This window comes from Macrosteles quadrilineatus, unplaced genomic scaffold (assembly GCF_028750875.1).
Source record: "Macrosteles quadrilineatus isolate MER2022 unplaced genomic scaffold, UCM_ALF_1.0 Scaffold_2__2_contigs__length_208266976, whole genome shotgun sequence".
In the NCBI taxonomy this organism is placed as follows: domain Eukaryota; kingdom Metazoa; phylum Arthropoda; class Insecta; order Hemiptera; family Cicadellidae; genus Macrosteles; species Macrosteles quadrilineatus.
The window spans coordinates 169,823,520-169,840,570 of record NW_026542595.1 but is presented as its reverse complement, the minus strand read 5'-3'; the positions used below and the strand labels follow the sequence as shown (position 1 = coordinate 169,840,570).

The 17,051-nt window shown below is 35.0% G+C and overlaps 1 protein-coding gene across 1 annotated transcript; it reads left to right on the top strand.

Annotated features, from left to right (window-relative positions):
* The first annotated feature begins 1,553 nt into the window (after positions 1-1,553).
* Positions 1,554-15,982, top strand: LOC128986815 (uncharacterized). The gene is made up of 7 exons (XM_054407349.1): positions 1,554-1,619; positions 11,395-11,649; positions 11,991-12,116; positions 13,218-13,381; positions 13,731-13,992; positions 14,418-14,591; positions 15,344-15,982. The coding sequence occupies exons 1-7, from the start codon at positions 1,596-1,598 to the stop codon at positions 15,428-15,430; spliced, it is 1,092 nt and encodes a 363-aa protein (XP_054263324.1). The 5' UTR covers positions 1,554-1,595; the 3' UTR covers positions 15,431-15,982.
* The last annotated feature ends 1,069 nt before the right edge of the window (positions 15,983-17,051 follow it).

Sequence of the window (17,051 nt, the reverse complement as noted above, 5' to 3'; positions counted from 1 at the left end):
CATAGTTAAACTATCAAAATTAAAAACCACTGGAATACAAAAGTAACCTTTAGTAACTCGTGGTCATAGTGACGGTAAGGATGACTCACATCACAATGGTTAGCGCTCTTCATAACCAGAATATGCAAATTTGCTCTAGGCGTGGACTTGACGACTGAGACTGACTCCTCTACTGACCCACGGTTGACATATTATGGCCCTGACATACCTCGGGCCTTGAGTGACATACTTTGACCTTAAGTGACATACCTTGACCCTGAGTGATGTCCGGTGACAACCCAGTGTCCGGCGCAGTGCCAGCCTTTGTCACGGGTCAAAGTACCCAAGAGGTCGATCTGGACATCGACGACTCCTAACAGAGGGCGTAAGGAAAATTAGAATGAAAACAAATTACGTTGTGGGTTTTTTAAGTTTGTGAATTGAAGTTGGTTGATTTAAGCTCTGTCTATTATCTGGGAGTATTTTCTTAACTACGAGTGTATGTGTAAGCTAAAGGATGAGATCCATTCGCAAAGGGGTTTTAATGTATTTTTTGGTCCTTAATCTTGATAAAAAAATAATTGATTTGGTGTTTTAGAATTCATATTTTAAACCTAAGCAAACTAACTTTCCCAAACTATGACCCGTCCATAACTTTTTTTTACAAGTAAACACACATATATTTACATTATTAGTACATTATTAGTACATATATTTATTATTTATTTCGTTAGCCTACCGGTATTGCACCTGTTGTTTCCTTTTTCTCTCGTTGTTGTTATGTCTCGGTTAAATATTGTTGTTGTTATGTTTTTGCACTTCATATTTTACCTGTTGTTGTTATCTATGCGCCATATTATTTGCTGGTTATGTCTTTTGCATTTTATTCCTGCTTTTCACTTTCATCCTTTTTTTTATTGTACGTATTTTAGTAGCCTTTACCAAATTTGCTATGTTTATGTATGTCTTACAATTGAAATGTTTCAGCCTATGAATGTATTTTTGTTCTCTTTTATACTGGTTATGTCTTTTGCATGTCATGTTTGCTTTCTAATTTATTCTTGTTATTGCTCATATTTATTACCTAATTATGCTATGTTTATAAAGTGATTAATCCTATTTAATGTATATTCCAATGTAAAAATGGTGTTACCGTTGAAAGAATAAATAAATAAGTAAAGGGAAGTGTCTCGGACTTAGGTGCGAAAGAGACTACTTCAATTCTCGACATTTCCAAAAATTTGAAAGATTTTGTTCCCTTTTTCCTTAATACGTTCGATCATTCTATAAAAAATGCATTCTATAACAAATCACACTAGCGTAAACGTCTATGTAAATCTAAGGTACAAAACTGAATCTACATTCTTCTCCTTATATCAAAGCTGTGCAATGGTACTTGAACTTTGCAGCAAGCCTCTTTAATCGCAGTAACAAACACAAAACATTCCAAGAGGGCATCTGCTACATAAAGATGCACAAAACAAGAGCAGCAGCAATTACAAGAATAGAGGCCTCTGATTGGCGGACGGCCAGGATCCTGCCTTCTGATTGGTCGAGGGTTCGATTGTTGCGGCGATCCTGGCCACTCTTCTGTCGCCGTCCTTCCGTGCCGCATCATGGAATTGCTCATCTTCGTTTCGGTGAGTTTAAAAATAGGAAATATTTTAATTCAGCTTATAATCAACAACTTCAAGGGTTTATGGAATAAAATTAAATAATATGTATTTCATTGTTGATTTTTCTTTATGTATTTTGACTTCACCACGATTTGGGAGGAAAGACAACTCCTACAGTTTTTAAGTGACTTACTATTAATCTTAGTTTACCTAATACACTATTTAACTAAACTTTAATTTTGCACATTTTTATTACATAACCTAAATACCCCCGCCGCAGCAAACCTGCAGACTAAGCGAATTTCCATTTGCCTGATTGGGTTTACACTAAAATGTCTCATAAAAATATCACATTTATTCATTATTTAAATAGAATTAGTTAAACAAGTACTTAGGTTTGCTGCAACATTGAGGGTAAAAGTGTTTTTTTTTTTTTTTTTTTTTTTTGTAAATTGGTAACACACATACAATATGTTACCAATACAATGTACAATGTACAATGTATGTATACAATTGGTTAGGCCTAGTAAGAAATAAAAACATTTTCCAAATTTGATCAAAATATGTCCATAAACAAGCAAACAGTTTACTTTTTCTCCATAAGAATAACATGGCAATTTTAAATTTACAGTTTTTTGGATTTTTTCCGTAACCATTGGGCGCATAATAACGCTTCAATATACTAAATTATTTGTTTTTTTAGCTCTACGAAATGGTTTGGAAAGAAATCGCTAAATTTTATTTTTTTATCAAAAATTGGAAAACCCAATTTTTACCCCATAAAAAACCCATAAGCCTCCGTTCCCATATCATGCTGGTTCGCGATCTCGTTCGAATAAATGTAGGTTTACAGGTGTATACCAAAGTTAATCAAAATCGGATCATTTTTGCTATTTATATTAAGTTGAACGGATGGTGTTTTTGGCCTCTAGGGACCTAAAGACGAAAAAATCTGTCCCGGGTCCAGGCCTTACCACGAGTACTACGGTAATAGCTTCCTTATATGGGAAACTCGCTAAAAGCGTAAAAGAATTTCATAAACTATAATTAAAATGGTTATCCTTCGCAAGTTCATGATTGTTGTAAATCCTAGAACAACCGTAAAAAATCGACGTAAAAATAACGTGGGCTTATGCCTATGAGTAATTTTTCTCTTCTTTCTGAGGATCCGGATTCAAACATAGCAAATCCCAAACGGTTTAATTTTATTAGGTTTCATTTTATTGAAACACATCTGGACTAAAACATAAAACACTTAAAAAGCGTAAACGTACATTTAGTTGGCATCCGACAATGAACTCATTAATGGTGTTATTATAAACATGATAATTTTGATATTTACGAAAATAAAACAGGTAATTTATGTTATTAAAAAGGAATCTATCTATATCTATGTTCTTAATACGATAGGGACTCTCAACCATATTTACAACCATATTACAGCCATCTGTTACAACCACATTTATTCAGCCTTTATACTAATTAACTGTGTTTTATGATTGAGGTGTAATTTTAATGTTTATGATCCAGCAGCGGAATCAAGAATCGTAACTAAATACGTCATTTCCTTTAAGGCTTAAAGGAAGTCCTTCTTTCTCTAGCCTTTAATTTATTTGTTAAGTTATCTTTCAAAGATCAAATTATTCGGGCCAACTTTCTACATAATATCGTACGTGAATTATCCTTCAATTGAACGTTTTACCACAATCAGATTGCAAAGCAGAGTCAAAACTGTTTATGAAATCGGATTTAAAATATGCTATTTTTTGTTCTTTATCGTGTAGATATAAAATCAACACATTTAATTTGTTGTAAAATAACTGTCTGATTCGCCTACTTAAACAAAATCAAAAAGGTTATAGGGTGGGCCTGTTGCTTGGTTGGTTTGAATCAAGAATTTATTTGACCATTCAACGATTACGTGCTATCAGTCTCGTCATAAGAAAAATTGCAAAATGTTGTAAAAATACATAATTAATAAAAGTTAAATAGCCTACAACAAATAAATAACGTCTGCATCATGAATCACATACATGCATAAATTACAAGGTACATTTTATGCATATAGACAAAAACCTTTTGTCTAGAAAAAAGTTTTAATTCCTGTTAAGATATTCGATTTGTGCACAGATCCCTCCATAAAGAATTAAATAACAAAATTCCTTAAGATTATAACAAACGACCAAACTAAAATGTTTTAGGCCTTCAAAAAACTTTAATTATGTGTCCAATCTGTTTAATGTAGTTACTCGGAAAGCCTTTAGCAACAACTGTATCTCACGAAACCGATATTTCGTAAACTTTGTCATGGTCAAAGCCTTTTTAGATTGGGTTGTGCCACAGCCACCTCTAATACACGATTAGAGGTGGCTGTGGTTGTGCGCGAAAAGCTTTTAGAAATCCTGAATTGACAATTTAGATATGAAGGAAGATAAATAAAGCATAAAGTATTTTTCATGGTCTCCGACATACTTTGCTAATGTGGCTCTTTAGTCATTCATCTCTATGATAAGGAATCACTAATGCTTATACTTAGCATTTTCGTGGGTTTCAAATAGGGACATTTATAAGTGGTTTGTTTGCATAAATCGACATTTATGATATAAAATTTACCTTTACGTTTGGGATATTATTATGTTTAAAGTTATAATGATGAAAATTAAGACAATGTTAAATATTGATTTTTAAAATATAAAAAGTGTCTAAATTTGACATACTATGCTTAACTGGGAATCAATATATTTCTCACCAAAACCCTGCTGCAAAGAGTTAGCTGTTTATCACTCAAATCTATAAATATTTATTGATTAATAAGAGTTTAATATTAAGTGATCATTTAAAATAGCATATAAGAATCCTGATTTGAATCCTAAGACCAAACCAAAATTCAAATTTCCTTTCGTGAAAACTATCAGATATAAACGATAATAATGTGTTTTTACAATGACTACATGAATTTCTACACCTATTCTTACCTTAAACGGTGTCCTATATATTATCAAATTGATGCCACTTCGATCAAAATACTTCAAAAACAAATCTACCAAGTTTCAAAAACAATAAATATTACGTAGATGAAAAAGTAGTGTATGAAAGATTCAAAAGATTCAAAAGCTTTATTCACCATTCAATACAAAATGTACAATAGGCTTTGTCTCATACATTAAATAACTTAACTGCTAAAATAAATAAATAAAATCATTCCAAAATATAAATAACAAAATGCAAACTCACACAGCAAACCATGCATAAAAAAACAAATCAGAAAGCCAAGCAAAACAAAAATAGCAAACTTACATACCAGTTACAGGCACAACCTTCCAGGTGAAATGGGCTTAGCCCTTATAGCCTCAAAGAAATCCTCAATTTTGTACAGAGGATTTAATACCAACCATTTTCTTATGACCGTACAAAATTTAGAGGTACACAAGGACCGTACTTCAATCGGTAGGCTGTTAAAAGATTTTATGCCTGAAACAGGAAAACATTTCTGAGTCAAACTTAGCCTATGACTAGTCAAATGTATACTATTGGAGCTTCTTGTGTCATGTGTGTGTACCTCCTTGTTTAAAACAAACCTAGACTCCTCAGACTTAATGGCAATTAAACATTTATAAATACACATTAATGACTGTCATAATCTGCAACTGTACGAACAATGGCCTACAGTGAGCATGATAGTGTGCCCCACATATAACTCGCACTGCCTTTTTTTGCCATATAGGATTCTCTGAACATGAGGGGAGTGACCCCAGAGCCTTGTCCCATACAAAATGTGAGACTAGAAAAAAGAGAAGAAAGCGAGTCTCACAAAATTAAGGGGAACTTCAAACATGAGCCTCCTAAGCAAATGAGTGACTCTACTAAGTTTTACGCAAAGGGCATCGATGTGATCACTCCACCCAAGCTCAGAGTCCAAAGTGAAACCCAACAACTTTACTGTGTTAACCTCATGTACTTTCTTGCTCTGGCTAAACAATATTCCTTGTGTTGAAGAACCTATAGTTCTGTAAAAGGAGTTTCAAAACACACGTAGGTTATAAAACGTACTTTTGAAATGTCTTTCAACATATAGGAAAACTTAATTCAACATGTTTTTCAAAATTAACTTTGATTATTTCCTAATCTCCGCACAAATACGAAATCTCTTTCAAACCATCTGTTGTGTTTGAGAGCTTTAAACCCTCATCTAGTGAACTTTTTTACAAGTTCCCTTCCAGCTGATTTATGTCCGTCTACCCAGAGATCTGCGGGTTTCTTGCCTAATCACCCTGGGGCGACGTGGGTTGACTTTAGCAGCTATTCGAGCATTTTGCACGATCGTAAACCTTACCCACGAAGCCCACAGGTGGTCTCTGACGTGTCTTAAGTTGGATTGTGTTGTAAGATTTTACATTATGATAAAAAGTCAGTGTTTTAAAATTTAAATACCATATGTTACCCTGGGCACACAATCATTTCATTGTTTCCCATATATATGCATAAAACAAGAAGGGTTTTCATTTAACATCCCATTTCCAGCCATCTTACTTTACCGACTATCACGATTGAGGTGTAATTTTAAAGCTTATGATCTAGTGCACATGCGAATGGCAATTAAGAAGGTTATTTCTGCTAGGGCTTCGCCCCCTCATGTTTAACTTATATCTAGATTCAATTTCAAAGTTCCAGTTATGCAGACCTACTTGCTACATAACTGTTTAAATGTGAATTGTAATTTAACAGCTGTTGTGGTTGAATATTTAACCATAGTCAGATTATTGTAATCAATAGACAAAACAGTTTATGAACATTTAAAATAGTCTACCTTTTTACAACTGTGACCTGATAGAGATAGATCAATCATTCTATATAGTATTAATTTATTGTAAATTCAAATACAGTATACAATATAGGTTCTATTTACATAAAAACTGTTCCAAGCCGACGCAATCTTTAGAACAATCTACATTCATTTTACTAGTATAGAGGGGAGGGCACTGGACTCATTTTCCTTGGAAACCTGTATTGTACCCTATTAAACTGCGCAATTTGAGTACATTAAAGGTTCTAATATTTCCCTACATGTTTTATCTTTATCTCTTCTAAGTTGTTGGTAGAAAAATTATCTTTTTCTGTAATTATTGAAATATTTTACACACACACACTTTGACAATGCGTTTACTACGAAGCCTTGTCATTTCTAGCTTGGTAGGCTATAACAAATATTTACAATAATTCTGTAATATTTTGGTAATATACTACATATAGTCAATGATACTACTAACAGTTTGTAATCGCCTTAAAGGACATTTTCAAATAATATTTAGCATTGTATGGCAGGGGTATCTTCTAGTATCTTATATTTCCAAACTAATTAATCTTTTTTCAACAGTAAGCTGTATAATATTTCCCATTGGCAGCCATTGACATCTATTATGAAAGGTGTGGGCGGGTTGAGACAACAAAACGAACAGACTCTCAGAAATCCGATCTGGTCAAACAAAACAATACTCAATATTCAGTGAGCCAGAACTGGTCGCGGTTCCTAACCTTCAATCTTCTTCTTTTTTCACCCATCGAGATAATAACCCCATTTTAAATTAACTTGGCAGAAAGGCAGCCGCCAAACAAATTACGGTGAATTAACAAATGATCGACGTTTCGTTGAATTATGGTGTTAATAAGGATTATAGCTTTCGTAATATTCATAATCTCTATAAAATCCGTTGATTGTGGTAGCCCAGAAGAAGTTGATCTCATGATTAGCAACAAAAATGTTTTGGGTGTAATTTCAGGATTGTGTGATGATTTGTTGTTCAAATAAAACATCTAGATTACAAAACGTAACAGGTTCATAATAAAAGTGACAACAATTAATAATAAGATCATTCGTAGTTAACAAGAGGTTTGAAATATATTCAGATAGCTGATTGGTGGTTACTATTTGCATGAGTTTGTTCATTGGAAAATGCTAAGCAGGTAGAACAATATATTTTAGCTATGCAAACCTACATTTCTGATATAGAGTTACATATTTGTTAGGCGGGTGGTTTCCTTATATTATGTGCTCGTTGGGTGGTTTATGTAGAAGGGCTATGTGTTGTCCCACAAATATTGAAACAAAAACTGTATGGATAATAAACATAAAAAATGATGTCACTGACCCGAAAATAAACATGATTTAACATTGCAAACCCATATGTTAATGTGATAGAACTCTGAACAGTCGCGTAATTTGTTTATGTTTATGATCCATACCACTTTCTGTTCTAATATTCGTGGGCTGTCCTAAAAAATCACTATACAAATGTGAGAGTTTTCAATAGTAGCCATCAAATCCGGCGTGTACGAATAAATATATTTTTCAATGATAATTTGAGTCTAAATTGGTAAAATACTACACATTCATTACCGTAAATTACTTATTTAGTGCGATCACTTTGATAAAGAAATTCCTTTTTTTCAAGCTCACCAATGAACACAGGTTATTCAAAATCGGTAAAAAGCACTCAACACAAAAAATAATGATACAACCTTATTTTAAAAACTGCCAGACAAAATGAGATCATTTTGACGTTTAATGGCGTTTTCGGTCGTGTTGCATGCGAAATTAAAAGGGTGTGAGCAAGGCGATATATATTTACTATCGCATAATCGCGTGTAATGAGAGGGAACAGCGTCGGACCCAGCGCTGCCCCTTGAGGCACGCCAGTCATATCACGTGATCTTCGCATCTGAATCTCCCATCTTGTTAAGGCTCGACAGATCTTTGAGTTATAATATTCTAGCACAGAGAACATGAACTTCTGTTTCATCAAGTAACTATTTTATGGTGTTGGCCAAATGTGGCATATATTTTTTTTTATTTTAAGACCAGTGTTTAAGAAATTATTTCGTTTCGTACCACTTTTTAATTTCGTAATGATAACGATAACTCGATTTTTATTGTACATTATTGTATTTTTTATGTAAACTGAGACGTTTTTAACTTGAAGCGAGTCATTTTGTGTAGCAGCAAAAATAGAAGCATATATATTTTTGTGTTGTGAGAAAAGCTAGTTAAGCGGAGTTTCGGTACCCCGGGTTCAAGGTTCAAATCCAAATCACGCTAACTACCGATGGCACTATGACATAATGTCGTACCCCTCTAGGCCCATCGATGAATATAATACTACCATAACTAAGGCCTGAACTAAGGTGTAAAATAATTATTAGGGCACGTAGACCACTGTATGACGCATTCCGTACAAATTTATCATCGAAAAAAGAATTAAAACTCAAAAGGTCCAATTGTACTTGTTGCTTTGTCAATATTGTAATTAATCAAAGAATCGCATCCATGCACTCAAGTAACGGTGTTATCGCCTCCAAGGCCATCCCTACTATTTTCAAAAGACTAATCAAAACCCCATCGAAACAAATCAGACTAACTCCGTCCCACGCTTCCTCTAGTCCTGCTTTGTCTTTGAACGCCTCCAGATATAATTATCGGTGTCAAAACACATGTCTATGATACACTGTAGTTACATCTAGTCGTGAATACCGTTTCATTTTAATTCAGGTCCAAGTTTACAGTTCAATAGGCTACGTGTATTTATTTAATGGTTTCGATATGATGCATTTCTGCATGAAAGATTAAAAGCTTCGATAAATTGTTTTCGAACTCAATTTGAATTGGCTTACACGTCTGGCAAGTCACTTAGCGCTTAGTAGTACTTGTTTACTCAAAATCTAATGCACTTTCGCACACCAAGACTATTTAAAAAAAATTACAAACAGTAAATCTTCTGATAAATACTTGAAACTATAGTTGGCTAGTTGGCTTGGCATTTTATTACTCTTCGGTATCCCTTTCTTCTGTGTGACTACCGCAGAGGTAACGTTGAGTACAAATAAAATACTTCCAAGTTAATTCTTCAAGACAAATTAGTGGCGTGTTCTGGCGTGTTAAGAAGCTCTAACTCGTTCCAATTTGAGCTGGAAACTCGCTCTTGGTCGGATTCCACAGACAATATATCAGGACGAGTTCTTAGAGGTTCAACCACTCCTGGCATTTGGCGAACCCCGCCCAACGACCTTGAGGGCTCCGGGACGTCCGTTATCACCAAGTAATTGATAACTGGTCTTGATTAAGTTTTGAGCCGATCTTCCCGCCCCAAACTGATTTATTTGGAAAAAAGTTCGTGGTAAAAAAAGTAATTTGTAGCTTAGCTAGATGTAGCTTGGACTCATTTCGTTCGTTCTCTTGATGTTCTAGTCCAGTGAGCTGAAACCACTGGACTGAGGCTGTTTTAGGAAGATGTCCTCTTCGCTCCTCAGCCAGGAAAAGGGCATACTTTTTTTGCAGCTGCAGCTTTTGATGTTGAGATTTGCATGCAACAACTTACACAGTAACTACTAACTAGCTAAGTGATTTTGGCCGGCAACTAACATTCGCAGGACCAAGGGTTAAATTGAGTTGAGAACATAGATGATGAAGTATTTATAAAATCATGCTTTCAACGGTTGGTGATTAGAATAAGGTATTACATTGTAAAACTTCTGAGGTAACCAAGTCGTGAAAACCAAAGTTTTCCAAGATATCGTTTTGTCACTAAATCCGTATGGATTTTAGTGGTGAAGTTCTCAGCCTGCAGAAAATCACACCACCTAAGAGACAAACCTTTTTTTGTTTTTCTGTACCACCCAGATTCTTGTTCTTGTTGTTCTCCAGGTTAGATATGGCCTCCCAACTACCAAATTATGGCATTAAAGATAAAAGCCGTTAGTGACAAACGGGGGTTTTAACCCTAAAAGCCACGTGATTCAATACTACTCCAACCAAGCAAAAGCATTTTGATAATAATAGAATCTCATCTGTCATCTGTTCATAAATTCATCATCATAAAATAAAAAAATAAAATAAAATCATAAATTTCATTTCATAAAATCATAAATTCATAATTTCAAATAGAACTAACAAAAAATACTTGCCCTTTGAAAGTTTTGAAGATTGTATTTTGAAAATACAGGAGAGATTTTTAATAGTTGCCTATAATTTGGTTTATTGACTTTCCATAAGATTTTGAAAGGAGGGACAGTATGCTAGATGTAAAATATCTTAAGCTTTGACCACCCTTCTCATGCTATTTTGAAACAAAATCTTATAAAACTTGCCATATTAAAATTCATAAATAACCTGAATAATTAACATATCATATAGACTAACCAATACAAGCAGACTTCCCTATCCATTGAAAATTTTGAAGTCGTTTTTGTGTACGGTTCATGTGCGGTGACACTGATTGCTAGTGTCAACGAAATTCTGTTTCTATTATATTTTAGATTCAATTGCATGATTTGTGCCTTACTGAGTTACTGTTTAGTTATATAACTAGTGGACAAGTTATTGTTTAGGTTTAGGTCATTTTCTTTAGTTAAAACGGGGTTTTAAATGACTGAAATAACAAAAGAAACAAATTGTAAACAAAACACAACCTCTACATAGTGCACCCGGCAACGGGCAGAACTATTAATAAAACTGGCTTCAGCTGTTCGGTTCCATAAGGATGAGAAATACTATCTTATTTAGTAGTCACTATCTACACAAAACTGATCAAATTAAAATTTCTGCAATTAGTTCAAGTAGGTAGCCTCATTTTTCATCTGGGCTCTTCTCTAGATTCTTAGAATATAAATTTTGGTTATATTGGATTTTGGATTGAGCAAGATCGCCTGCGAATTTTCTGTCTGAATCTTCCTTGAATAAGATGACTATTAAGTTCTTCAACAAACGATGGTATTACAGAAATAATAACAGTATTAACTTGTCTCACAGTTGTGTGTAGCTGTCAACTCAGCGCCCCATTTCCCATTGTTGATGGGGCCCCCGATGCTGGTGGCGCCGCCGTACCTACATTACGACTACGGGGGCTACCAGCCCCGCCCTGCTGTGTTCGCGCCTCAGCCGCCCCGTCGACGTGTCGCTCCAGCCACAACCTCGCCACCATTGGTCTCCAACACTGTCACCTTCACACTAGACCCTCATGCTGACCCTGATGATACTTTTGAAGTCGCTCAGTTTCATTCTCAGGTGAGGTTGGAATTAACTATTAAAAGACCTATGTGGATGTAAAGACTCTTTGACAGAGGATTATAAAAGAATACGAGGGGGAGGGTACCACTAACTATGAAGGTTGAGGTTTGGTTGGTACAACAACAGAAGTGGGAGACTGTTTTCTTCTAAGAGATTACAAATTAGTGCCTCATAAGTTGAACCGTTGAAAGTAGACTCTGGACAATTTCACTTAGCCAATTTTAGTAGGTACCAGTACTGGCTTTGACTATTGATACAACTTCAGTATTGGCTAATTTCCTTGAACGTGTATTAGAGATTATCATTAGTTAAAAATTATCATTGGTGTGACTCTGCAGGATGCTGCTGGTAGAGTGGTGTTTGGCTTTAACACTCCGGACCAGTCAAGGATGGAGGCTAGAGCTCTGGATGGGTCTGTCAGAGGATCCTACAGCTACCAAGACCCGACTGGCAAAACTGTCAAGGTTTGTACAAGAGTAAAACTATTCCAGTTGGATTGATTATGAATATGAGAAAATCTGAACCGTACCGGTAGTCAAAATATTTTTTGTTCGGGCATACATTCAAAGAGAATACTAAGGAGAACTAATAGTTTTAATTGCCAGTACCAGAGAAGTTCTCAACAGCTTAGAATACAGTATTCGTTTTCAAGTGATTTCTCTTAGAAGACATTCAATCTTTCTCTTACAAAGGGAAATTATTAAACAGTATAATTTCAATTTGAAAGGTTTTCTAGCATCTTTGTTCTATATAATTTTCACTCTCTAGAAATGAGGTTGACAGTTAACCATTTTGCGTGTCAACATGGGTCTCAAGCAATGGAGTGCATAGAATGTATCAGGCAAAGTTTGAATTTAGGTCATACGAAAAAAGAGTGAATGAACTGTACTGATACATTTTAGCGGCAGCAATGGATAGGAATCGACAAAATCGGTTAATGTCCAGCGATCATAAAAATAAAACCAGTTTTCTTCTGTTTCCATGTGTATTTAAATGGAAACTAGAGGTTGTCCAGTGTTACTAAAAAACTCTACCAAAAATATGTAATGTACAGACTCCTCTATTTTTACCCCACGCCTAATATGAAACATATGATTTGAATTTCTCCCATTTGCTTTGATTTTCTGTTTATTTCGTTGTTATTTTGTCACCAGCATAGGAACCCATAAGGCCCATGTTTATTTTTTTACTTTAAATATATTTTTTGTGCTTATTTTCGAGCCTATTTTAATTCATATAGAGTTTCTGCACATCTACAGAAAAATAATTTTCTAACAGCATGTGTAGATTTTCTCTGCAATGCACAAGAGCTGAGAAAAAGTTTTTAAAGAAACATGCTTGCCTATTAATATATGTATTACTTCAATCCACAATTGTTGCAAATATGTGTAAATTTTCCACAAACTTCAGAATTCAAGCCATAAGTAGTTTAGATCCTAAATGTTAAATAACATACAAACAATATTCAACTGCTTTTGTGGGGTTTGCAAGTGGAGCAAGGGTGGAAGAAGCGGCTAATCTCTTTTAATTGAGAAAACATAGATTGATTGACTTTACATATCCAGATGCACTACTGGGATGACGGAGCCGGGTTCCACACAGTGGGCAACAATCTTCCAGCCTCTTACTACGCCTCACCTCAATACACACCTGAGGTACAGGCTGCCAGGGAGAGGCACTTCCTGCTGTACAGACAGGCACTAGCCTCCGCCATGGCCCAGAGTCCCGGGTGAGAATCATTAGTAACATTGTAAAGATCAGGTCATTTAGGATATCTTTGACCATATTTTTTTAACCAGTTAGTTCTTAATGTATCACTTTTCTATATTGATCCTTTCAACTGCTTTTTTAATCCGTGTAGACATCTAAAGACAGCAAAATATTGTTACATTATAAGCCCATTGGGCATCCAGAGTGATAACTGTAGCATACTCTGTGATGATGAGTGCAAGCGACAGAGGTCCCAAACCAACTGTTTGGCTTTTCAGTACAAAGACGCTACCACTAAGTTATTGTGTTTGGTAACCATCTGAAAACTACTTAAAACATTACTTTTTTTTACTAAATCTTCCTAACAGCTCGTACGAAGACGACGATACTGAATCAGCTGGTTCGTCAGTGTCAGAAGACAGTACAGATGCCTCGGTCTCAAAGCCTGAATCAACGTCAAGCCCAGCCAACCAGGAGGCTGACGACAGTCAAGGCGAGAACGTTGAGGATGATTCTGACTCAGCCGAGAATGGTTCAGTGACTATCGAAAATCCTGACTTCTCTCCTCTCAGAATCAAAGCAGCTGAGAGGAAAGGGGAGGCAGAAGCTGATAGGAAACAGGTAGCTCAGGTGAGTAAAGTTGGGCTGATTTATGTTATGATTTTGTAGCAACTGAAGGAAAGTGTGTTTCATCCCACTTGTAAATGGTAACAGTTCAGTTCAGATGGTGTCAGTTGAGGCTTTTACAACTAATACAGGTTTGGCAGTTGACAACACATATTTATGTTTAAGTTGCACACAGTTTTTTTATTTAAATATTTATTAAGTATTCAAATATGCTGCCTCTGAAATAAAATTGTACCAAATAAACTCAACAGACTACCTCCCCCCAAAAAAACATCATATATTAGTGTTACAGTATATTGTGTGACCTTTTTTTCTAAGGTAAGTTGGATCAACTAAACCCTTTTCCTAAACAAATCATGTTATAGTTTTAGATACCTAAATCATCCAAAACACTGTGATCTTATCAGACTCTTGTTCTTTGCCTGAAGCTACCAGTGACGGATCTACACCTGGATCATTCCTCGGGTCTGGCTATAGCCCGCACTGGCTTAGACGGATTCCAATACCTCGTCCCGATACCCGACCCAGCCCAGAGCCTGTCTGAGAGTCATCACGCCTCACTGTACGGAGCAATCCCTGTAGCAGCAGTGCATGACACCCAGGTGACAGATAAAACAAAATCTATTATTTTTAGCAATAATCAGAACATTAATGCTTACAGGGGAAATGGCAACAATATGTGTATACTGTAGTATAGAATTATAATGTTAGATAAGTGGATATAGTGTTGGCCTATTAAGAAGGTTACTATTTTTATCCTGGGAAAGTAAAAACTTGTTGACGGAGATGGTTCGAAACTTGACCCAGCTGTCCTCAATTATTAGGCTTTTAATAAATGTCCTGGCTAACCAACTGTTCTTTACATAGTCAGTAAAAAGCTACCATCTCATCCACACAACATTTTTTCCCTTTGCTCTAAAAATCATCGTGTTAACTTTATAGAAATCTAATCTAACCTTAATTAAAAATTACCAATCCAAATAATACATTTTTTTTAAACCTATTCTAGGCTAGAGCTCTTTATCAAAAATGCAATAAAATAAATATATTAGGTTAGGTTTGCTATTTCGTTTAATAGCAAGATCAGCTGCTTACCTGTACAGAGTGTGCGTCTTCTCAATAGGTAACACACATACACACACAAAATTGAAATACTTCATGAGCACTGACCACTATGTCAATCACAAAGAAAGGAACATTGCAATCAATAAGAATTGGTATTAGGAAGCCTTCAATTGTTGATGCTAGACACATAATAGCTTAAGTCTTTGAGACATAAGTCAAGATGCAAACTAGTAAATATCTAAAATCTGCCAATATTTTAAGTTTTTATAATTTTTACGTTTATTTGCAGGTTTCCCCGTCGCAGCGGAACAGTCAACTAGACGATCATCAGGTCAAACCTGTACTCATCAGAACTGCTCCCATTATTGCTTACTGAGGCTCAAGACTGGTTTTTCTACTTTAGATAACTATATTAAAGACAAGAAAAAAGTTAAGTTATCTAAATAAACAACAAAATTTATTTTGGGTCTTTGCAACAATAAGATTTGATTTAAATAAGAAAATTTATGATATAAGTTTTTTTAGATTTTTTAAATATGGAGGAGTAAGGGGAGAACATATACGTTATAATTAAAGGGCAGAAGAAAACATACAGGATTTGTTTCTAATAGAGATAAGTTCTTTGGTTTTCTTCTTTATTTGGGGAAACGGGAAAAGAATGGTTTTAGACCGAGTTGTTGTAAATAGTTAATTTTTGGAGATAGTAGTGCATTGGCTTTTAAAAATATGCAAACTATAGCCTATGTTTTTCTAGTTTTCTTTCTTTGTATTATAACCAAAGTAAGAATTTGGTGGAGACCAAATTTTATTGCCTAACTTTGATTGATAATTTGTGTATTAATCTGTAAAGGAATTTGGAATTTGTGTTAAGATATTAACAACTTTATGCTCAGTTTATATAAAATAAACTTATTCATTAAATGAATTGTTTCTGTCATATGTTGTTATTTATTATATTCATTTTTTTACCATTATTAGCATTAGCTGTGGTTGATATTAGTTTATGTTTGTTTATTAAACAATTTCATTCGGCCTACAAGCATTTGGCATAGATAAAGCATACCGTACTCATTGTGTTGCTTTGTCTATGCTATTGGATACTGAAGTAGACATCCCATCTATAAGGACCAGAAGCCAATTTTTTTTTATTAAAAAAGAACTTAGTATGAACATTATAGTCAATGGTATGAGCCAGTCACGGAAAGCACTAGTGTCTAAAATACTATTTTCATTTTCTACCTTGTTTTTTTTGTTGCGGAAAGTGTTTATGGGCCATAACAGTTGCTATAGCTCACAATTAGTTGTTTCATCAGTTTGGCTTGCTAAAATAAATCATATATTCAACAGAAATCAGTAATTTAGATCAGCACAAACTGTCGAAGATTTTGATGGCTACAACTTTAACATGGGGATGGAATGTCTAGTTGTACAGGGTGACACAAAGGAACCGGACGTTTTTTAAATAAGTAGTACACAGAAGTTAAAGGGAATAAAATGGTTCTAATACTGTACAAAGTGAGGTAAATATTTGCCATTTGTTACAAAACAGTCATTTTTTTAAAATGACGTCATGCAAATGGCGTTCATGTACTTCTCTACAAATGTTCATTCTGGTCTGAAAATCATCTGAAACTCGGGTCAGGAGGTCTTGTTCAATGCCATTGATATCTTCTGTGATTGCCAACTTCAAATCCTCTAGGTGCGTGGTTTGGGAGCATAAACACGCTCCTTAAGAAACCCCCAAAGTAAGTAATCACTAGTGGACAAGTCAGGTGACCTTGGTGGCCACAGTATGTCACCAAAGTGAGAAACCACCTTGTTAGGAATCATTCATTCAATACTGCTCTCACTCTGGCGATGTTTTCGGGTGTTCTCGAAATTCTAACAAGGCCTGGTGGTTTCTTTCTTCTTTTTATTCCCAGTTGTTCAGAACCCTGACACCCATCTTAATAGCATATTTCGGCTTGGAACCGTTCCGTGGCGTTCAATATTAAAAT